General features: G+C 34.9%; 1 protein-coding gene across 7 annotated transcripts in view; it reads left to right on the top strand.

The window, feature by feature from the left end:
- The window catches only part of CCSER1 (coiled-coil serine rich protein 1), a 1,274,678-nt gene that overhangs the window by 514,316 nt on the left and 734,960 nt on the right, over window positions 1-25,402 (top strand). For all 7 annotated transcript variants that reach the window (XM_049709018.1, XM_049709019.1, XM_049709020.1 and 4 more), the window contains exon 7: window positions 10,515-10,592. In XM_049709018.1, coding sequence (XP_049564975.1) covers window positions 10,515-10,592 — 78 coding nt within the window. The remainder of the gene's footprint in view (window positions 1-10,514; window positions 10,593-25,402) is intronic.

Consider the following 25,402-nt stretch of genomic DNA (forward strand, 5'->3'; position numbering starts at 1 on the left):
TCTTTTCATAGAAAATCCTTTGGTCATGGAAATTATCCATCTCTGAGTTATGTCTTAAAGGGTCAGATGTCCTTATGTCTATGAGTTCATGTGATTTACTTGTTCAGAAGGTGTTTATTGAGCATCTATTATGTGCCAGATGACAAGAATCTTAATGTTCATTAAATAATACCTGTGGAACTGGCCAGTTGGCTGCCACTGTGGTGTGAGAAAAAAAAATAGAAAGAAATTTGCTAAACAAAATTGACAATGGGTATAAAGTTGAAGTAAATATTTTATGTTTATTCTGCTCACTCCCTTTTTTTGGTTTTCCTTTGTTATAAATTGGTTAAGTTGGGTCTATGTGTATTGGCTACAGGAAGATGCTAAACTTCTTGTCTTCTTTGAGATGTATGATGAAAGAATAATTTAGGTGAAGTCATTTTGGTTTCCAGGTAGCATAAGCTGTGTGGTGGTGATTTTCATGATCACACCCTAACGTTAAGGGGTGGAGAGAAGAAGTAGGTGTCCTTGTTCCTCCTCAGTTTCCTGACCAGCATCTTTCCTGTCTCCCTAATAACTCTTGGTTCAAAGCTTGAAGTTCATCAGATTATTCTACTTGTTACCCCTCTTTATTGTAGTCTTTGTTTGACCCCCATCATATTCTTCCCCCTATTCTTTAAAAAGAATGTGGATCCTTACTCATTTTTATGACTTCCAATATTGCTCTTGAAATAGTTCTTATTTATCCAAATTGTTGCCCCCCCTTAGCATCTCAGCTCTTTGTGATTTCAGATGGCCTTGGCCTGCAGCGGCTTGAAGCAAGATTTCGGTTCCCAGCCAGAGATTTGAGGTCGGGCAGTGGCAGTGAGAGCGCTGAATCCTAGCCAACAGACCACCAGGGACCAGTGGACAGTGACAAGGCCCTGGCCCATCAGCTGTGTAGAAATGAATTTTCACATAGAGACAGAAAGTAGTGAAGCAAGTAAAGTGTTTATTAGGAGGAAAAAAGAGTACAGTACGTGTGTGGATAGACGCACAGGCGGGCTCAGAGGGAGAGTCGCGCCCTCGTGGTAGTTTCAATCACTTTTATGGGGCATTTCTTCTGGGTTTCCTTTAGCCAATCATCTTGCTTTGCCTGGTTGTGAGTCTGTATTTGGTATATCTCAGGGTCCTCCCATGTGTGCGTGTGCATCTCTTAGCCAAGATGGATTCTAGTGAAGAGGCCCATGGGAGGTTGACATCACTTACTATGGGGGGGCTCCCCCTCCCTCTTTGAACCTCCAAGGAGCCTTTCTGCACATGTGTAGTCGGGGAGGTCTCCTTGAGTTCGAGAATGTGTAATATGAGGTCTTTTATCTCTTTTCTGGGCAGGGACCAGCCTCCTCCATTATCCTGCTTTTATGGAGTTTCTGTCGACAGGGGAGAAACTGTTCAGCCTGGGGCCCATCTATCTCCTCTCTCACTTGAACTCCTGATTTTTTCATAACTTGTTCTTCATCCTATCTCAGGCAGTGTATCCAAGTGCTTACCTGACATCTCCACTCCCATGTCCAACTGGAATTTCAAACTTAACTTGAACAAACTGAACTATTGAATTTTTTTTTTCCACTTCAAATGTGTTACTTCTGCAGTCATTCCTCTCCCAGTAAATTCCTACTTAATCCTTCTGTTTGTTTAGGCACAACCTTAGAAGTCATCCCTGTCTCCTCTGTTTCTCTCCTAGCCCATAACCAAACCATCAGGAAATTCTGTCCTTCTACCATCAAAATATATATACTCTTCAACCAGTTTTCACCACCTGTACTGATTAAACCTTGTCCAAACCACCATCAGCTCTCAACATATTACAGTCACCTTCTAAGTGGTCTTTCTGCTTCCATGCTTGCCTTTCTGAATTTCTTTTAACCTGGCATTGCCACATTGTATTCACCACAGGTGAGTTACCAAATCCAGCACACACTCGAGGGGAGAGAATGACACAACGGTGCAAATTTAAGAAAGCAGGGATCTTTGGAGCCCATTCTAGAAGCCAACTACATTAGCCAATATATCAAGTTTTAAGTGCTAGCCCTGGCAGGCAGAATTTAAAGCTAGAAGCTTACTAGCACTCTATAGCAGACACAGAATTCAGCTGTCTTTCAGTTTAAAAGCTGCCAACATTCTCCTACCTACGGAACACTTAAAAAGTCCAAGAATGGAAAGGCAATCTTTTCTTCCAGTTCAATACTATACCAGCCAAATCTGCTCATGAAAAGCTGCTCTGTGTAGTTCAAAGTCAGCCAGCAGCAACTTGCAACCCCTAAGGCCCTGGCATCTGTGTTTTGACCGAGACGACTCATGGCCATTGTCTTTCTGATGTTCTTGGGACCCAGAGGCTTTGCTGAGGTCTATTCATCCCACACACCATCACTTATTACTCACAACAATGTAAAAGGGCTCCTTGCCCTTGGGAAAAGTCTCCATAAGCTGCAGACACACTTCCAGGCTAAAATTCTTAGGATTTGAGGCTTAAAGCTCTTACTTGGACCTTAGCAGTAAAAAGCCTACCGCAGAGCTGTTGAACAGAACACATGTTCTCTGCATGTGATCCAGCTAGCAAAAAAAAGAGGAATGAGCTGAGCCAATCACACCGAGTTCATCCATCCCAAATTTACCAGCAAGAAAATTTACCGATTCTTTGCTAGGCAGAGAAGCTGAGAGTGTAACACTAGTAAAGCTCCTTCTACATGAAAGGAAACACCAGGAATGAGGAATAAGTGTTCCTTGCAAACTTAATTTCCAAATATTTCATTTGCTTTATAACTTCATTTTCTTTAAATGTAGAAAATTAAACATGGTCACAGATCTTTGACTTTATGATTTATTTATGTTTATGTTTAGAAAAGCCCTGCCCATTCTATAATTGATAGATAATACCTATATTTTCTTCAAGTTCTTTTGCATTTTCTTTATATTTAGCACTTTAATACATTTAAAGTTTATTTGAATGAAATTTAAGGATGTATTTTTCCCCCTAACACTTAACCAATTAGTAAATCACAGCCTATTAAATAACCTGGTATATTTCTCTATGCCTATTGAAGTTACAATAAATTTAGAACTCAAACTTCTCAACTAGGAGTAAAAATCAGTACATTAGCCTTGGGGGAAAATTTGGTAATATATGTGAAATTAGCTAATTATGTGCATATTAACTGAGACTTTATAATTCTATAAATTTATTGAAAGAAATAGTCACAGATCTGTTTTATGATTCTCATCACAGCATTAATTGTAAAGAAAAAAATGAAAATGCAAAAATTATGACAAATGAATAAAGTTATATGATGGTATTTTCACTCATCATAAAGTACATTGAAGAAAAATGTTTGATGCGAGAAAAATCCTGAGAATGTAGTTTGGGGCAAAATTTAGAATAGATAATATACGTTAATTCCAGTTAATTACATATCACAGAAAAAGACTGAAAAAAATGTGTGTACATATTTAATCAGTGATTATCTTAGGTAGTTGGATTTTTATTTGTTTGCTTCCCTATCTACTTACTTATGAATCCTTTTTCTAGTTTGTACTTCTCACACTTGCTTATCTCCTCTAACGAATTTAAGATAATTGGAGGCAAGGACCTTTTATTAAACATACATTGCAAATCTAGTTTGTGATAGATTCTCAATACTGCTTGTTAAATGTTGTAAATGAAATAAGACCATAATTTCAGTTTGTGGCAGCAGCAGAACATACCAAGAATGTTCAAGAAAATAAGCCGATAGAGGGATAATGGAGATTCAAGTCATAAAGAGGTCTAGCAACAGTTGGTTTGGATTCAGCCTTAGAAATTAGGGATGAGGGACAGAATCTCTTTCCTTGGGAGAAATAGTAGGTAAAAACAGGAACTCAGCCTTACGATATCTGTACAATAACTTGGGGAAATTATATAGGAACTTTGAGGTTCAAATATGCACTTCCAGAATTGGGATATATGAGTTGAAACTGCACTTTCCTAAAATTGAAGCAAACCAAAGCAAAATAAAATTAATAAGCTAGTCATTGTTGAGGTAACTAATGCCACCATCAACAAAAATGGGCTGGTTTAAAAAAATATATTGTTAATCAGATTAGCTATTTCTATCTTAAATTATGTTGCAGTGTGTCTGGCATGAAGTCATTGTGCTTTCAGTAGTTGATTTTTCAATTATTTTAAATGAATAAGAGGATATGAATTTTGTCACTATGGTGAAGCTCTAGCACTGCTCAAAGGATAAAGTGCTTGGATTGTAAATGATTTGTGTTTCTTTGTACATATACCATAGCTTGATATAAAGCATACTCTGAGAGAATCTAATTACTACTTTTTTCTAACTTTATACTCAACAACGAATCTTCCACTAATGTGGTTTCTGAATGGTTCTCTTCACCAAAAGGAAAGAACTCAAATAGGTTGCCACCCTGAGTTCTTACGTCAAGTTTAGTTTTCATTATTAGTTAATATGTTGGCCAATATCTGACTAAGTACAGTCTCTTATTCATTTAGTTATTCTGAATCATCCCCACAAAACCTGCCTGCCCCTATTTGAGTTGATATAATTTAATTTCTGAATTTACAAACTAAGTACCAAGTCCTAATTTCTCCTGTGGGAATGAGCTAGTTTATATCTCTGCTATAGTCTAGTAATTTAGGTTACTTTGGGTTTTGGTCACAACCTTGATTTAGCTTTGGTTTAGTGACAAAACAATGAGGTAATGAGATTAGTAATTGGGATTGATCACATCAGAGTAGGACTAAGAGCAAAGCTAACTCCACACTGAGCCAGGCATTTATTGGGATATTGTTTCTCTCAGCTGTCTTTGATTATTGATATCAGGCAGGAAGAGATTTTGAAAATTAAGAAGGTGAACTTCAACCAGAGCTTTTGTTTACCTTATGCATCTGTACTAAAGGCCTTTTTTTTTTTTTGCGGTATGCGGGCCTCTCACTGTTGCGGCCTCTCCCGTTGCGGAGCACAGGCTCCGGACGCGCAGGCTCAGCGGCCATGGCTCAAGGGCCCAGCCGCTCCGCGGCACGTGGGATCCTCCCGGACCGGGGCACGAACCCGTGTCCCCTGCATCGGCAGGTGGACTCTCAACTACTGCGCCACCAGGGAAGCCCCCTGATTTGTTTTTTTTTTAATAAGCTTAACTTTATTTGTTTTTTCTCAGCAATAACTTCTAGTAATTCTGACATCAATGTTGATAAAGTACTAGGTTGGTAGAGTTGGTACCAGGATACTTGAGACTGAGGATTTCACTGAGGTCATTTATCTGCTATTTCCAGCCTCTTGATAAGTTGCCCCTAATTATTCATAGATTTTTTATGAGCCATCTCATTGGAGCCAAGAAAAGGTCTATTCAGCTCCCTGCCGTTGTTTTCCTGTTGTCTCGTGTCATTTTCATTTAAATTTGTTAATACTTATTCTTCACCAACATTGTGTGGCAGCTGTTTTTATTTTTTTATTTTTTATTTTTTGCGGTACGCGGGCCTCTCACTGTTGTGGCCTCTCCCGTTGCGGAGCACAGGCTCCGGACGCGCAGGCTCAGCGGCCATGGCTCACGGGCCCAGCCGCTCCGCGGCGTGTGGGATCTTCCCAGACCGGGGCACGAACCCTCACCCCCTGCATCGGCAGGCGGACTCTCAAGCACTGCGCCACCAGGGAAGCCCCGTGTGGCAGCTCTTAGTATGCCAAAGTGGCATGGTGTTGGCAAAACCTCTCTATGTGCTTAAATTTCTATTCCATTGAGAGATTTAAGAAAGAGGGGAATATTCCTATCTTGTTTCTTAGAATTTTATTTTAAAAAGCTCGTTTTATTTCCACTTGTGCCCTCGTTTTCCTCAGAGTCAAAGATGAGTCAACAGTAGGAGATGATAGATACACTGCTCTTCTTGGCATTACTATTCTCCTTCGCACTTAAAGCTTATATCTCTCCTTCTGCCATCCATCTGTCCAGGAAGTTCCATAATCACCCACTCTGAGGAGAGTCTTGTATATTAATTTTAAATTGTCAATACTTTAGCAAAGACTTTCTCCCCTTCCACAACACACCCACAAGCAGTTAATATTTCAGTGTTTAGGTGTGTTGTAATTAAAGTATCATTAAGGCACTAGTAACCGTTAGATTCCCATCGAAGATATGAGATTGGCTAAAGTGTCTGAGGTTACTTGATAAAATACAAACTAATCTCTGTGAAAATCTTTGTACTAGAATGTGTACAGTACAAATATTAAGGTTACTTAATGCTCATTAAACACCAAGTAATTGCAAAAATATTTTCAAAGAATAGAATCCTAACTCTGTTGTGTTTTTGGCCATCATATGTTGATCTGAAAGGATGGTAGAAGAAAACATACATGAAAATCTTTGTGAACTTGAAGTAGGACAAGATTTCTTAGGAAAAACACCAGAAAAGTATAAACTATAAAAAACAAACGAAACGGCAAATAAGATAGAAAGCATTGATCCTTTTGTAGACACTGTTAAGAAAATGAAGAGGCAAGCCCAAACTGGGTGAAAATATTTATAATAAATATATAATAATAAATATGTATGACAAAGGATTTGTATTCAAACAACCCAGTGAAAGAGAAGAATAGGCAAAATATTTGAACAGGCGTTTCACAAAACAAGATATACTTACTAATGGTCAGTAGGCACATGAAAAGATGCTCAGCATCATTTGTCATCCCTGGAAATGAAAGTTAAAGCCGCAGTGAGCTACCGCTACAGACCCATGGGATGGCTAAAATTAAAAAAAACAAAACAAAACTAAATACCAGTGTTTATGAGATACAATGCAAATGAAAGTACAAACTATTGCATTTTGGAAAACATTTGTCAGTTTCTTATAAAGCTAACATAATGCCAGATATAAATTTACCGTAGGAAGCAAGTAATTTCACCAGTAGGTATTTATCCAAGAGAAACGAAAACATACATCCACATAAAGATATCTACAGAAGCACTCAGTATGGCTGTATTCCCAATACCCCCAAACTGGAAACAATGCAAATTCTAGCAACAGGTTATTGGATAAATGAGTTGTGGCCTCTGCTAAATACTACACAACATTTAAAAGGATGGACTACTGAAACATGCAACAATATGATATGATGAATTTCAGACTAATTTTGTTGAGTGAAAGGAGCTGGGCCTAAACAAATTCATATTAATATATTTCCCTTCCTATGAAATTCTAGGGAAGGAAAAACTAACCTATAGCATATAGCTTATCATTGTTGCCTGGGACCATGGATTGGGTGGGTGGGAGGTGCTTGCATGCAAAGGAACGTGCGGGAACATTTGAGGTAATGCGAATGTTCTGTATTTTGATTTCGGTAGTAGTTATACATGTGAGTACATTCGTCAAATCTCATCTGGCTATATATTTTGAAAAGTTGCATTTTAGTACAAGTATGTTGATTTAAAGAAATAAAGTTGATTTAAAGAAAAAGAGGTTGGAGATGAGGGAAGAGTTTGCAAATTTAGGGAAATTATATTCTAAAAACAACAACAAAGTGAGTAGTATCTTCAAAACTAATGAGTAGAAAGAATTCTGAAGAGCAGTATGCATGAGAGGAGGGTGATATTCACGAGAATATCTCTGATATGCTCAAAGGAAATACTTGGCTAGATTTTATTATTGAACTTAAAGATCTTACTTAATGTTAAGCTCAATTTGGAAGAAAATAAAAGAGAACTTAGCATACTTGGGATAGAAATAGAAAGGGGGAAAGTCTACTAATTTGTATAAAATAACATTTTACGTGAAGGAACAATGCTAGGTTCATGTTTATTTAATCACCTCATGTTGGAATGAAGCACACATTTATTGGACTTAGAACCAGAAAACCAAGTTTTAGCACACTCAGACAGTAAGAATTAGGATCGTGTTTTTTTATAGCCTGTCAAGAATGTCTCGTGCAGTCTCCAAAGGGTCAGAAAACCCAAATGTGTCATATGAGCATTAAGGAGATTCCTTCTGTTGGGTTGATTTGCTTCTTTTGAAGAATAGCTTTTCCATATTCCCATGGGATTTGCTTTCACGTTATTGTGAAAGGACCATTTCCAAAGTCTCTAAAATATATTAAAAGCAAATGAAGGCATAATTATAAAAAAATAATTTATGAAGAAAGTTATGAAAGAACACACACTGTTGGCTTTTATAAACTTCAAGTGTAACTTGAGAGTACTTTGTTAATTTGTATTTAGATACACACTCGCATTGGTATTGCTGCCATTGAATGAAAGGGTAAATGATTTAAAATATGAAGTATGGATAAGACTTATCTGAAGGATTTACTATAGTATTTTATCTAAAGGGTGAATAAATTGGAATGACACCTAAATTACAGATCACTGAAACACAAATGGGATAAAAAGCTGAAACTGAAGATTTTTTATCCTATTTTTTGCCATGTATTTCTCAACTTGATAATTAAATGCAGTTTATCAGATGTTGTCATATAAGACTGATTTGCTTTTTTAAAACACTTTTCTCAAGATTTCCTAAGAGCAATAGAATTAAAATGTCACACTATAAGATAGATTTGAAAGTTAAAGTGAGAACAAAGTTTTCTCTAAGAATGATATTCAAATAATCAAGGTTACATGATGCAAATTTTAGAGTCTGCTCTCTATAGTGCTTAGAATGACACATTTATTTCTGGGAAGTTGTGGGAGACCTTAACCCTTAAAGAAGTTAACCATGAAGCTTTATTTTGAGCTCATCTTCTTATGGAAGTTAAAAAAACCTTCATTTGATCCAGGCTTTCAAATTTTTGTAACTGAATGTCATCTCTGTCTCCTGAATATGATTTTTAAGGACATAATACTTTAATATGCTATGCAGAATGTCAGTATTTTAGGAAAATATCAGATAATTCAACTACATATGAACTGTGCTCTATCACTTGCTTAATTTCTCATGAAAAAGCTAATGATGAGAGGAACAGCTCAAGAGTCTTGTTTTTCTATTTCTCCAAAAATGTTTTACTCATTTCTTATGTTAAAATCCTTCAGTAAATTGATTCCTAAGAAGACCTCTTTGTTTCCCCATTACATCATGTAATCAGATAGTGAAAGTCAGAAGTTCAGAATATTTCCTGATTTTGATCTAATAAATGGCCAAGAAGCTCTGAATATATTTAGAAATTAGTCAGTAAGTAACTCACCTCAGTTATCTGGTGCCTGTATTTTCCTGTTTCCTTTAGTAGATTATTGTTCAGTTTTTATCTAATTTCCCCCTTTAGACATTTTAACTCAATGTTCAGGCTTATGTCAATTTCTAAAGAAGGTACATGTTGTATAAAATATTATACTGAGTATCTTGGGTCCTATATTTATAGTTCATATCCATTGTTTCTGGAATAGACAGTCAGAAGTAATCCTACTTTAATGGATATTTAAAATGTGTCCAGGTTATTGTGCACCTGAATCAAGTGAATTGAAAATAATATTTGAGTAGAAAGAGACACTAAGAATTTGTAGCAACTGCAGCATGTATTCTTTGAATGTATTCTTTTGTTAGAATTTGGCAGCCAAACTTGTCTACTTGTTCCCTTATCTCAATCAAGGTTAATTCATGTTTTTGCTTTAATCTTTACTGAAAGTTTTTCTGTATTTGTGTCCATGTACATTTGGAAATGGAACTGAAAAAATGTAGGTGTGTATTTTTTTTTCAATGTTTTGTTTGCTTATCTACTTAAATGGAAGAATTTCTCTGAGAGAATGAGTTGAGAGCATAGTAAAATAACTTCTGTTGCTGCCTATTATCAATATCTTTTTCTTGCTTTTAGAAAAAAATAATGACAAGCTTCTAACACGCATCTCTTTATATAGGCTAATCTCCTACTTAAGTTTTAATAGATTACATTTTTAAAGGACTAGAAGAACAGCATTAGCAACATTCTGATAATTCTCTTATATTTGTGTAAATCTTTTGTCCTTAAATTTTTATTTAGCTGAATATAATAAGAAAGTTTGTCAAGAGCTATGAATATGGGAATTTTTAGAATTTAATATTTCTTCATTTTGCAATTGTAAATTAATGGCAGATATGCTTTTCATCATGAATTAAAAACTGGGTACAATGACTCAAATCTCCATAAAAGGAAAATATGAATAACACATATTTGAAAATCAGCCTGAAAGACATTGAAATAGCACCACAGTGAACCATTATAGGTATAGTTTAATTATCAAAAAAAGGTAATATGTTAAGCAAATATAATACTAGATACCATCCTAACATAAAAGATGGTTATTATATTTAATAAAATACACTTGAAATGCAAATTGAGAAGTGATAATTTGATTAATTTCTTAATTATTTCTAAATAAGGAATGATTCATTATACAATAATAATTTGAATTTTTCTACATCCATTTTCACTTATATATTTGTTTTTTATTTTAACAAGAAGAGTTAGGTTCTAAACTAGGAATAATAAAAAATGACTACAAAAAAGTATCTCTCTAATTCAATTTTGTTTTTCTTGTAGAGTACAGATATGAGCCCAGCAAGTAGCACCACTTCACTTCCTGTTAGTCCTCTTACTGAAGAGCCGTCGCCTTTCAAGGTAAAAAATAAATTGCAAACATTTTAAATAATTGTTTACAATACTTTTAGGATCTTTAAAAAATATGTATTTTACTATAGTAAAATAGGTAGTTCAGGCATAGATGGTGAGGTTAACTGCTTTAGTTCATAAGGATCTTGTTTCAGATGTTAAAATTTTGTTGTTTCGTCTGTTGTCATTCTACTTACTAAATAAAGGTAGAGTTTGAATAGAAATTGATACTTTATATAACACATTGTTTGCCTTGCATGCAAGAGACAGTAATTTCATTGTAATAGTTTGATGTCACATGAATTATAGGTTTCAAATCTTGTATTTATATTAATTTAAGCAATAAGTTTGGAATGAATTATTCAGCACTCATTGAGTAGTTAAACTTTCATTAGCTGGTTGAATTTTCATTGATGACTCTAGGTCATAATTAATTAATTGTGTGTTCTTTACAAACTAATGGTAAAAATAAAAAATTAACATATGGAATCATTCCTCCAAACACTGCATTTTTAAAATATTTAAGTAAATACTCTAAGTATGATTAGCAGAATTCTTCAGTTTGAGAGTCTGTATACATTACAAATATGAAGTCATCTTCTTGTTTTGCTATTTAAGATTAGATGTTTCTCTTTAAGCCAAAGCTTGTAGATCAGCTATTTTATATGTGTACCAGAGATTTTTGGATTTCTTTAGGATTATTGTAAATAAAGGGACTCCTTAAGATCATGGGAAAGAAAAAAAAAAAACTTGGAAAGTTGGGATGATACACTTATGTGCAATGGTTTCAGTTTAGTTTAAAGACAGGTGAACATATTTTGGGGGGTTATGATGATTTGTATTTTATCATAACTTTGTCATTGTTTTTCATATGAAGACAAAATCTTATTCAACTTCATATTGCTTACATCTAGTACAGTGACTGATGTGGATTTCCGTATACTCAATATTTGCTCTATTGTTAAAATGAAAATAATAGAAGGTTATAAATTCCATCGTGGGTCTTTAGTTTTCTAATTATAGGTGCTTTGTGGCTTAATGATAGACAATAATAACTGTTAAAGGCTCATTTATGTCAGAGAATTGTTAAATACTAAATAGAATTTTGATTATATCATTTATTGAGAAATATTTTATCATTCTACAACAAAAGGAGAAAATAATACTAATGTTTCAAAGTTTAGTATTCCTTAAAATTCCATCTTATGGTAGATGGGACAAAATTTAAAGAAAAATCATATTTTTAAAAAGTTTTTAATTGAATTCTCACAGCATCACTAGAAACCATTTTCTCTTTTTAATATGCTGATAATGACTACCCTCCTTGAAAATTAATGTATTTTTTAACAGAGTTAAAAGGAAACGTCAGATATATTCCAAAATCTGACATAAAGCTAATATAAATATAATTATTTTAGTTAGTTTCTCTGACTTGTTCTGAGAGATCAATATTTTTCTCGTGTTAATGTGTAAATATGCAGTTAAAACTTCCAAGTGCTTATAATATATAATATTGGCTTTTGCTAACCAATATATTTATAGTACCTCTTAATTTACTTCTTCTGTGATAGGAATATTATTTATATTTTTTCAAAACAATTTTAACAGATATAGAAACATCCACTAGTATTTAGAAGTATCTAAAATTAAGATTACAAATTATACAACTCCTGCATTTGCTTCTTTTATTTTTAGTTTATAAATTGTTGTCATATAAATGATTAATAGAATTCTTATTTATCCTTATATAAACACAAAATATACAGAAACTATTTTGAGATGTACCTTAGCAGTATAGTACATTTTAATTACAAAAAAATTTGTTGAAAACAAAAAAACACGGAAGACATTGAGTTTTCCGATAACGATACCCTGAAAAATCTTGCAATTTTAATTCATTTTTGTCTGAAACTTTATTTAAATTTTTGATATTTGACCAACACGGTTAACTAGAAAAAAAATTGATTATCTTTTTTTTTTACTCCCCAAGAATAAAATAAGATAATCACCTTTGATACTTCAGTTGTATTTTCTAAGACAGTGATTTCAGCACCCAACTCCATAACCATCTGCCCTAATATTAGACAAGGAAGGCTTTTGAAAGATAAGCTTTGGTGGCCGGTTGAGAGACTTAATTATACCTTTTCTTCTGGGAAATAATTAGGTTAATAAAAGAAAGTATTCCATCCCTTTTCTTGGTCTATTTTGGAAGCACTCATATAACAGTTGGAGGAAGATATCCTGTTTTGGCTCAAGTGTTTATCCAAGTAAATGCTTTCCTTTAAATGTTATCTTCAGAATGACATTCAGATTAAATTTATTTTAACCATACCATTTGACATAATGACAAATGGTATGTAATATATTTTTTAAATCCCTAATAATTACCTTCCCACTAATATCTCTACCTATATTATTGACTTGAATGTTAGATGAGAAATTGGCTGTCAATAGGAATGTACCACAGTGGGATCTATTAAATTTAAGGTAGTAGAAAACTGGCAGTATCCTGGAGACTTACCCAAGGGGTCAAGAGAGGTATGTTAAGCTCTGGAGATACAAGAATCAAAGATGACAATTAAATTTTGTTTGGGACCAGATGCTTCTTTTCCATAATAAGACTATTTTTTGGCACTACTAGTACTGGAGTACATACTTCAATTTAATTTTTAAACAAAACCAGATCAGCTCTTAAAAATAGCCCAAGCCCTGTATACTTACTCACGACTCTATTCCCTTACAGAACAGTTCACCTTGTGCTAAATTTCTTACCCTTACCATTTAAAATCCATTGCCATAGTGTTTTGTTTGGTTTAGTCTTTCAAAAATGAGGACAGTTCTCACAAAAATCCATCTAGTCTTCTCTTAATAAATTGCAAGATCTAGGAAACTGCCTTTCTTTCAGATACAACTGACTGATCAGAGATAAGTAGGGTTTCTCCATCTGGACAGGGTACATGGATACCAGTTCACCACAGTCACCATTCCCTATTCACACCTGGCAGTGAAAGCATTTGAGTGAACCCCTTCATATAAAAAGATGTATAATTCACAATCCTCCACCTATACCACAGGTAATAAACTCACAGATTTCCCAGTCAGACTCTTGTTACTGAGAAGTTTCTAGGAGTCCAGGTTTTTATAATTATGCAGACTATTGTTATGGACATATATTTGGAAACAAAGGGCAAATGCATAACTTCAATTTTTTAATAGAGTTTTCAGCATTCCATAAAATATATACATATGTGGTCTGACACATATGCCACTACATTATTATGGAAAGGCCAAGGGATAACTAATTTCACATGGGTGGAAACAATATTTTATTAAACAGCCATAATAGAATCATAATAGTGCAAGTTAATTGATCTAAGTGAGACTTTGATATAAGGAAAAAGGGAGTAGACTGCTTAACTGTTAATTAAAAGTTTTTTGTTTTTCTGTAGAATAACCAAGTTGACATTGTTAATTTTGATGTGCCCATTCTACCCTATTCTACCTGTTCCCTCTGCCATTCTCCCTGATTTCCTTCATCTGCCTTGTCTCTTCCTTTGTGGCCTCAGTCAGATGTACCACACCAAAAATGCTTTGGGGCCATCAAATATTACTGTTCTTTAGTAGGATGACGCTTTTAATTTATTTGTGTATACACAGGTATTACAGCCTCCATCCATTCCTGGAACTAACATTCTTGAAGCTAAAGTGCACTATTAAAGCCCTCCGTTAATAGTGCACTTGATTATGGGCCATGTTCTTTTTGCCAACCACATTCATCACATATTTTTAAATTTATTTGTTCTTCAATGAAGCCTGATGGCTAGATCTTAATCACTTTTCCTCCAGAAAGCATCTTTTTTGATTGCATAAGTTAGACAAAGGTATTATCCTGCCTTATTCTTTATCCTTATCCTGTGATAAAGCCAACAGGAAAGAAACAAATTCAATTTGCCTTTTCTTTAGACATTGTTTCAAAAGCGCACCAAGACTGTCCTCCATGCACCAATCTTCAGTCAAAGTCTGAAAATAAAAATCACCCGTTGCCTTCATGACCCCATTGACTGCTGCTTCTCTCTGTTAGTGGGTTCCTGGCATGTGTAAGGTGCTTGGGTATCCAGTGCCTAGAATGCACAGTGGAGACACCCTCCCTGAAGTTCAGCCATCTTCCCCAGGAGCTGACACAGAGTGGTGCTGGGCTCTTTCCTGGGTCTCCTCTCCTATGGAATTCCAAGGTTCTCTGACTACTTTTCTTCATCTCCCTTATTTAAGCAAGGGACACAGAGGAAGAAATAGAGAAATACATGAAGGTCTCAAAAATTTTATCCTGCTAGCCAATGTGGGGATGTTATGATCCACTTGACCACAGAGCCTAAACTCAGGACTTAGTTACATGTAGTAACACACATAGTTTGCTCTCAATTATATAAAATAAATATTGAGTAGGGAAAAAAACCCCAGAAAATATACAGTTATCTACAATCAACTATTTAGATGGACTATAAATTTTTTTCCTATAGTTTCTATAATGACCACTTATTTCTATTTTAAGAACAATATATTTTTTTAAGAAAGCAGAAAAGAGAGTTGGGAACATTAGAGGCAGTGTAGCCTAGTTAAGAGACTTCCTAGGATCAAATCCCAGTTCTGCCACTTTCTATTTTTATAACTGTGAGTCAGTTACTTTGTGTCTCAATTTCTCCATCTGTAAAATGGGAACCATAGCAATTGCGTCTTCATTGTGTTCTTATAAGGTTAAACAAGTTATTAAATAGAAAGTGCTTAGAATAGCACATAGCAAACAGTATGTGTTTTAACCAATCTTTTTTTTACAGAGATATCCATTAGTTTAAAGCAAGAAAGTTCTATATATTAGAAATAACATGAAACAAAAATATTTCCACTCAACTCCTTGTACTTCATTTCTAAATGTGAGAGTAGAAATATAAAGTCTTTACTTTGATGAAGAATAATGTTTAATATTCATTCCTAGAAGGCATGCTACTTACTTTATACCCTCGAGTATTCAGATGAGCTCGTATATCAGTTTCCTCTCATGAAAAATAATTAATGGAAATGTTTATCAATTATGAGGAAGAAGAAGTTAATATAATGAATTTGTCTAAGGGGAAACTGGTAAATATACATAAAACATTACTTGGAAAAAAGGAATACATAATAGTTTGTGTAACCATAGGATGTATGGTATCTTTTTATCAGGAACACACCACAGTATATTTTTCTTTAATTCCCCAAACCTCCTCCTGTGCATTAACCTGGTAACTTTCTAAATACAATCTCCACTGAAGGAACATTATTTAATCACATTAGTTTCTGGGAAAAACCTCATTGTGAACAAAGCACTATTGATATTTTACTCTTTATATAACATCAATATACTAAGTAGTGTCCATTTATTTGGTCTAAAAACACCATAGTGGAAAAGAATACATTTGGAGGCTCTGAGGGAGTGGAGTCAGATAGTGGTGTGACCTCATAACATCATCTGTTGCATATCCTGCCTTGGTTGAGATTTTTTTGTGTGTTTATTGTTGTTTTTCATTTACTGAATTTAATGGTCTCTTTTTATTATTGGAATTCACTTTTTGGTTGTCCCAGAAAGAGCCCAAAATGGTATATTCTGCATTTTTGGTTAGTTTTTGACTAGGCCATCTATTCATTCATTCATCTGTTGATGACTCAATTTATAAAATACCTACCACGTGCTTGATAATGTTCTAGACACTGGTGCTTCAATGTAAACAGCACAGACTGAATTCCTGCTTTCATGGTATTTGGGTTCTAGTGAGGAGTGATACACAGCAAAAGAATAAATATATAGCAAACCACTGGAGTGTTTTGGGAAAAAAGAATGACATAATCAGACTTTATTTCAAAACTGTTACTCTGATTTCCATGTAGACATAGGCAGCAAAAGGACATGGTAGAAGAAGGAAGGCAAAGCTCCTATAGGTAAGAGATGGCGTGGTAAATGTTGACAGGCTAATAAACACTGGTGGGATTTTAGATACATTTTGAGTGTGAGTCATCAGGATTTGTTAATAGATTGTATGTGGGATATCAACAAAGAGCAATATCAAAGATTATCCCTGATTCTAGGGTTCTCTATATTTTCCTATTTTTACCTCTTTTGCTATCTTTCTGATGTTGCAAATAAATAGGTATCATGATGTAGCGATTAACAGAGTCTTCTCTGTGCATGCACACCCTGGGGTCTCTTCCTCTTTTCATAAGGACACCAGTCATAGTGGATTAGAGCCCTCACCCCCCATCCCACCACCACCGTGGCCTCATTTCAACATCTCTTTAAAGACCTTGTATTCAAATACGGTTACATTCTGAGGTCCTGGGGGTTGAAACTCCGACCTGCAAATTTTGAGGGGACAAAATTCAGCCCATAACAGACAGACTCAAGACTGCTATGTTAATTCTTTCCTGAACACAAGGCCAACCTTGACTCAAGGAAAGGAAAAATAAATTGCACCTCTTGATGGGGAATGACAAGGATTTGGAGCAATTTTTAATCTACCATATAAATATGTGATATTCCTTTATTGATCCAGTTTTCAGTGCTATTAAATTCTCAGTGATGTGTGAGGGAGTTTGGATTTGAGGGAATGAAATAGGAAATGAGAGATTTCCTTAAATGTTTACACATATGCATCTGTGCACTTATTTGAGTATATTTTCCAATGCTATTTTAATTTCCATTAAATTTGGAAACTTCAGTTAAATGTCACCATATTTGAATTAACTTATAGTCCTTAAAACCTTGTGGTTGAGAATATCAAAGAATCATGGCTATAAAAATATTTTACTAAAGCCTTGATTATAAACACTGAGAGGAAAATTGAAATAACAACTACCAAACAATACTTTCTATATTATGTCTATATAGTATTATTTTATGTTAACATTTTTCCTTCTGGTTTTGTCAAGATAAATTTTGAATAAACACTGTATCTATTATTTAACTTTTGCAGACAGCATCACTGATGTATTATGAATATTCACTGGAAAGAAAAATAATAATTGTATATCCTGATAAATCAAGTAAAATTATTTTAAAATAAATGAAAATTACTTTTACATAAATTAAAGCCAAAACAAATTTTAATTTTTCTTAAAAGGTATGCAGTATCTCTCAGACATAGCAGACCTCAAGGGGAAAAAAAAAATAATAAGAAAATACTTTCATGTCACTTGCTAGCTTTATATTGCTGTCAAATCCTTCTCACACACTATCCAAATGGTTTCAGTAAGGCATGTCCAAGATATAGAACTTGTCAACATTAATACATGCTAAAAATAATGGCATACACCCTCCCACCCCATCCACAGGTCACACATTCATTTTCTTCCTTAAATGTAAATCTCATTGAATTTCTTCATCTTTGCATAGGTTGCTGCCTTAGATTTCTCCTAACTTTTTTGAGTTCTCCATGTGGTAATGAGAGAAAACTTTCATGGTATAAAGCTTTATTTTAGCATACTTTCAGAGCATTGGGCCATACTCTGCTTACTGTGGTCACAAAGTCCCTTTGACATATTTAGTGGACAAGATTTACTCAGCATCTGTTAGAGATGACCTTGGAAAACCGAATTCAGGGATCCACTGTTTATATCATTGAGTTAAAAAGAGCTCCAGGGCTTCCCTGGTGGCGCAGTGGTTGGGAGTCCGCCTGCCGATGCAGGGGACACGGGTTCGTGCCCCGGTCCGGGAAGATCCCACATGCAGCGGAGCGGCTGGGCCCGTGAGCCATGGCCACTGAGCCTGCGCGTCCGGAGCCTGTGCTCCGCAATGGGAGAGGCCACAACAGTGAGAGGCCCGCGTATTATGGCAAAAAAAAAAGAGCTCCAGAAAACTACAAGATACATAGATTTGGATGGTATTTCATAATTGGCAAAAGTGAGGATTTTCTAGGAAAAGCTTGAATTTAGAATACAGGTACAGAACATTGGAGGAAAGAATTCAGGTACACAATGTGAAAAGGTCTGGATTAGTTTGTACATAAAAGACAGGATATTGAATTACTTCTAGCAAAATTCTAAAGCCAATAAAAGCCTTGAAATTTGGGGAAATAAAAACAACTTTGTGTGTTTCTTGAAAGAAAATGAATTTTAAGAAACTGAGTCATTATGACCTCAACTTTGGTTTGGGGACCCACTTAAGAGTGGATTGCCATCACTGAAATACATGTTCTGTCTGCCGACAACATGCCAGGACAGTTTTATTTGGAAACAGTTGATGTCAGCAGTGTGCTCTGTTCCTCAATACCTGTTGCTCCCGAGTGTCTAGAAAACCTTGATGTGAGATAATAGCGGATGTGGCAGTCATTGCTCTGCACACCAATATTAACAAGATTTCTTTTAACATTTAATGAAGACGTCAGGTATTGGAATTGGCTTGGGATTAACACTATATTTAAGATAATATCATTATTAATGATAATTTAAGCAGCTGATCTCATGTTTAGTACATCCAGTGTTTATTTTTTATCTTAACATTACCATTTCATACACATTCTGGATCATATACACTTATTCTTTGTTGTTTTAAAATATAAGCTCTTGCATCACTTCAGGATTTACCTTATAAGTGTGAAGTATACTGTAACACATTTTTTTTTAAATAAGAAATTAATAATCAAGGTAAAATTCCAAGGCTGTGATTCATTATTAACATGACCATTTGAGATGGACCATGAATATGAGAAGCTGTCAGAGGTGGACTCAGCATGAGTTTAGTTTATCTGGCAATGACTTCCATCTGTTCTATCTTGGAATCATTTACTTAAATAACAAATGAATTTTGGAAGCTGAATCATATCAGCGGTAAAATAAAATGTGCGAGGAATTAAGTACAGTTAATTCTGCCATACATCAAATAATTTAGAAATGATTGTATTTACTTTGCTAACTACACAAGGTTAAAGAATATTAGACCTAAAGTGTTTTATTAAGACATTGGACATCCTTTGTTTTAATTATACTATATGGGGGTATTAAATGGCCATGCTGACAGATGCAATACAGTGAGTAAAACAAGCAAATATTCTGTTCTGAGGTTTTTTGTATCACAGATTTAACATTTCTTCAGTGCAGTTTTCAAAGCACCCATAAATAATTTGTCAGAGGTTCTAATACCTGTAGTAACTCTGCTGGGCAAAATTGGCATATGGATGACGCAAATTAAAAGTTGGATAGTCATTATGAATAATCAGAAAATTCTATTTACCCTTGTCTACAGTAAAAGATATTCTTAATAGTTTAGGGAAGTGTATGAACATCACTTTATTTATTTTTGTTGTTATTCACTTATTTTATTTTATTTTTAATTTATTTTTTATTAGAGTATAGTTGCTTTACAATGTTGTGTTAGTTTCTGCTGTACAACAAAGTGAACCAGTTATACATATATATTGAATACACATATCCCCTCTTTTTTAGATTTCCTTCCCATTTAGGTCACCAGAGAGCATTGAGGGGAGTTCCCTGTGCTACACAGTAGGTTCTCATTAGTTATCTATTTTATACACAGTAGTTATATTTGTCAATCCCAATGTCCCAATTCATCCCACCTTCCCTTTCCCCCTTGGTAACCATACATCTGTTCTCTATGTCTGTGACTCTATTTCTGCTTTGCAAACAAGTTCATCTGTATCATATTTCTAGATTCCACATATAAGCAATATTTTACGGTATTTGTTTTTCTCTTTCTGACTCACTTCACTCTGTTTGACAGTCCATCCACATCTCTGCAAATTGCACAGTTTTGTCCCTTTTTATGGCTGAGTAATATTCCATTGTATACATGTGCCACACCTTCTTTATCCATTCATCTGCCGATGGGCATTTAGGTCGCTTCCATGTCCTGCCTATTGTAAATAGTGCTGCAATGAGCATTGGGGTGCATGCATCCTTTCGAATTATGGTTTTCTCAGGGTATATGCCCAGGAGTGGGATTGCTGGGTCATATGGTAGCTCTGTTTTTAGTTTCTTAAGGAATTTCTATACTGTTCTCCATAGTGGCTGTATCAATTTACATTCCCACCAACAGTGCAAGAGGGTTCCCTTTTCTACACATCCTCTCCAGCATTTATTGTTTGTAGATTTTTTGATGATGGCTATTCTGACCGGTGTGAGGTGATACCTCATTGTAGTTTTGATTTGCATTTCTCTAATCATTAGTGATGTTGAGCATCTTTTCTTGTGTTTTACTTTAAAATGAATTCCAAAAGAGATCAGGAAGGGTGCAATGTGCTTTTGCAAATACTTAACTTTCTTCCTCTTGGATAGTGACTTATTTCTAGTGCAAGAAATTAGAAGGTAAACAATTGCCAGATGGATATTAGCCTCTAATCAGCAGCTTAATAGCAATAATTTTGAAGATAGATGTAATTTGAATATTCTGAGTAATTATTGATGTCAGATTTTCAGCTAAGGAAATGCTCTGTTTTCTTTTAAGCTTTTGCATTATATTATCAGCAGTCAGCTTCTGTCTGTACTGGGACTTGCCCTTTTTCTGAGGTAATCTCTTTTACTCAAGCAAATCTGATAAGAAACTCTTATCTCAGGAGATGTGACAAGCACTGAAAATGTTGGCTAAACCTGTTATATTAGAATCTTATTCATGTATTTCTTATTAAGAATAAAAATTCAAGTTCTTTTCTTCTTTCCCACATAACATCTGTGAAACAATTTATGTTCTTCCTCACCAAGGGAAAAGAAAATCCCTTCTTATATATAAATATATACAGGAATCTGTTTCAACAACCTTTATTCCTTACAGACTCCACACAGGCAAACTTCTTTTTCCATGTCTCCAAGCTTTTTCCTTCCTTCTGTCTCCTTGGAGACCAAAGTTGACCTAGTACAGAGAACCAGACCTATCACCTTCTGACTCACCCTCTCCCCAAAGGTACTGAAAAGCCTTGAGGAAATTCATACACCGAGTTAAAACTCTCAATGGAAAACAAAAATGTGATTCATTATAATCAAGTCAGAAAATAGACTTGTCCTCCATTGTCTATGTAATGCCAAACACCTGTGCTATCTTAGACTAGTCACTAGACTTAATGATATGTGTGTTCATCCAAGTTGCTTATTTTGACCATAAAAAACAAGAAGAATAAAAATTCATTTAAAGTAGTTAGGCCCTGCTTAACAAGAAAGTCTTTGGCAGCAGTATTTGAGCTGGAAGTTTTGAAAAAGCTGGGCTGAATTGTCAAAGCATAATTAAGGGTAGAAGAATTAAGCTCACTTTTCTCCCTTAAGTGTCTTTGCCAGACAATAGAAGCTGGCAAGAGAGCCAAGTAGGAAAATGGAGCCATGCCAGCTGCTACACCATGTTAAAGAGAGATGGGTCATAGTTTCTGGTAATAATGCCTACATGAATAAAACCGACAGTGGTCTGTCCTCTTGTTAACATTAGCTGTTCCTCTCTTCTTTCTTGTTCTTGCCTGTGGGCCTTACTCACTTAGTGATAATAGTTCTACTATTATCATTTCTCACCATTTCTGTTATTTTCTTGAATGTAGTGAGACATTCAGAACAATCAACAAACATTTATTGAGTTCCTACTATGTGTAAGACCTTATGTAAAGGTACTGGGGCAGAAATATGTTCTTCAGACTGTATAAAGCTACAGAATATCATAATGCTGGCTGTAGTTCAGCATGGCCTGGAAAAATGTCAAGTATTTCCAAAGTTCAGACATGCAGTTGAGGAAAGGGAAGTGTCGTGAGGCAAAGGAGAAGTAAGCGCCAAGGTCTCAAGCTAGACCACGAAGGTCTAGACATTATAAATATTCAGTTGCGTGTTGCCCACGTGGCAAGGAAGAATTTGTTTGTTGTGAAGGACTTCACATGCTTTATAGAGAACTTCGACTGCCTTCTACAAGCAGTGAGGTACAGGGAGCAAGCAAGAGTTGTGTCTTAGTCTGTTCAGGCTGATCTAAGAAAATATCATAAACTAGGAAGCATATAAACAACAGAAATGGATTGATTTCTCACAGTTCAGGAGACTAGGAGTCCAAGATCAAAGCACGGGCAGATTCAGTGTCTGGTGAGGGCCCACTTCCTAGACACCTTCTTTTTGTCTTTTCGTTGTAGCCCTCACATGGCAAAAGTAGCAAGGGAGCTTTCTGAGGCCTTTTTTATAAGGGCACTCATCCCATTCCTGAGGGCTCTGACCTCATGGTTTAATCCCCTCCCAAAGGCCCTATGTCCTAATATTATCACCTCGGCATGTTAAGGTTTCAACATATAAAGGTTGGGGGACACACATATTCATACCATAGCAAGTTGAGCAAATTTTAAGATGCAAAATGAAGAAAATTTTATAATTCTTCTTGAGCTCGATTTCCACAGAATGGGTTCTGAACTTCATTCGAAATTTGTCAATTCCTAGAAAATCAAATGGTACTAATAAAATACAAATGGTAAGAAATAGGAAGGATTTTCATGTTATCCGCTGTTGTTGATTGCCTTCGTCTGTACATGCAGATGCAGATCTGTTCATCAAATAGGATGAAGATTATCTATATCTATGTTAAAATAATAGTTTATAGGTAGTCTAGGCTTTCATAAATATACACTAAAATATATTTATATTTACCTAATTGTTATATCTTTAAACGTTGTCATTAGTGTATTAGTTTTATTTTGTTCCTGTAACAATTTACCACAAACTTGATGTCTTTAAACAATTCTCATTTTAGTTTCATATAGTTCTGAAAGTCAGAGGTCAGAATTAGGTCTCCCTAGACTGGAATCAAAGTGTTGGCAGGGCTGAGTTTTTTCTGGAGACTCTGGGAGATAATCCATTTACTTACTTTTTTGAGCTACAAGAGTTTGCCTGCATTTCCTTGCCTCTTTCCATCTTTAAAACAATGGCCTATTAAGCCTTTCTTATGATGCATCACTCTGATTCTGACTCTCTGTTTCTCCCTATGATATTTAAGGACCTTCATATTTCACTAGGTCTACCAGATAACCCAGGAAAATCTCCCTATTTTAAAGTCAGGTGATTAGCTACCTTAATTTCACCTTCAGTCTTAATTCTCCTTTGCCGTGGACATCATTGGAGGAAGAAAAGGGGCATTATTCTTCCTATCACAGTTAGTAATGACACATATGTAAGATGTGGGTCTTATTCCTGACACAGGAATCTTTGTTCATAATCGCTGAGCTGATTATTTAAATAATTAGAATGCACATTACTCTTCTTTTTCTGTCAATTGTTAATTGGTTATTATATTAATACAGAGTAAGGAATATCCACTGTGCTGAATTATAAAAGCTATTTCCTTTATCTTCAGTTTTCTGTCTGGCAAACTTCTAATCCTCACTTAATGTCCAATTAAATGCCACCCCCTCTGTGAAACTTCTTCCCCAAAGTCTCCACAATACTTTAATTTCACTTCTAATATAGAAGTATAAAATTATATTATAAATATATTTACAGTCTTCCCCAATAGATGCCGATTTTCATAAATACAGAAATATTTTATATTCTTTATATTCCCTATTTCAGTGTCTAGTATAGAACTAGTATATAATATACTAATAGTAGATGAAAGAATGAATTGTATGAATGAATGGTGAAAAAAGCTCACTTAAGGCCTCGTTTCTTTTCTAGTGTTTTATCATATTAAAATTGAAATACTCATTTTATTACATTAGCCATTGATAAGCTGATATATGTAACAGAGCCTATCAAGCTATACAAGTAGCCTGCCAAATTTTCTGTAGCTTATCCCTCTTCTTCCCTACAACTCTATAAACATAGCTGGACCAATCCTGGATACAAATTATCTGTATGAGACTAACTTGGTGCTAGGGAATTCAGTATTTAATTGCTCTTGTTATTTCTCAGTATCTCATCTTGTGGTCTGAAAGTCTGGCTTCTGCTTTAGCAGGTATTTATGTGATAACCATTGCCTAAGAGATAACTGCATTCCTGCCAACAGCTGTTTGGATTTACAAATATTACCTTTCCTAAGATTATTCTATAGACAAATGCTATATACCTTTCAAGTTTCTCTAAATTGGAAATCCTGAAAGCTATCTACTTCTTTTGAGTATTAATCCTCAGTACACACGATTATTGTCTCATTTTACAGATAAGGAAATTGAAGCTTAGAGCAGTTAAGAACCTGACTAGAGGTCACAGTGCTGGTAAATGACTCAGCTGGAATTCCAACTCAGGTTTCTAAAATTCTAAAGACTGTAGCTTGAACTATTATACTACAGAAAGTCTACAGTGTTTTTATTTTAATCATGATTCTGACTGATCATTGGTTTTATATAACTGAAGGGGATAAACACAAATAGAGTCAGAGATAGAAGAAGAGACAGAAGAAGAGAAAATAAGAGAAGTGAAGAGAGGAAAAGAAAAGAAAACGGAATGAAAGAAAAGAAAAGAAAAGAAAAAAAGAAATAATAAACATCCCTCCATTCCTCAGGTTTGACATTTATTGAGATCATAATTCTACTAAGATTATGTATTTCTTTTACTAACAGACCTAATAAATTTAAGCCATCTTTGCAATCCTGGAATAAAAGCCACCTGGAATATTGGTCAGTTTTCATAGATCCAAAGAATATAATTTGCTTTAGCTAGTTGAAATGGAAGTGATTTTATTATAGGATATTTGACAGTTTAAAGAATTTCTTGGAAGGTCATCAAACTGGGCTTGGATACGTAGGGACAAAATGCCAGGAGAGATTCCTGCCTGGAAGGGATAATCTATGCTGTCAGGTTGAGAGCAATAAAGGGAAAAAGGATGAGGATATGGG

The sequence above is a fragment of the Orcinus orca genome, chromosome 4 (genome assembly GCF_937001465.1).
Source record: "Orcinus orca chromosome 4, mOrcOrc1.1, whole genome shotgun sequence".
NCBI classification, from domain to species: domain Eukaryota; kingdom Metazoa; phylum Chordata; class Mammalia; order Artiodactyla; family Delphinidae; genus Orcinus; species Orcinus orca.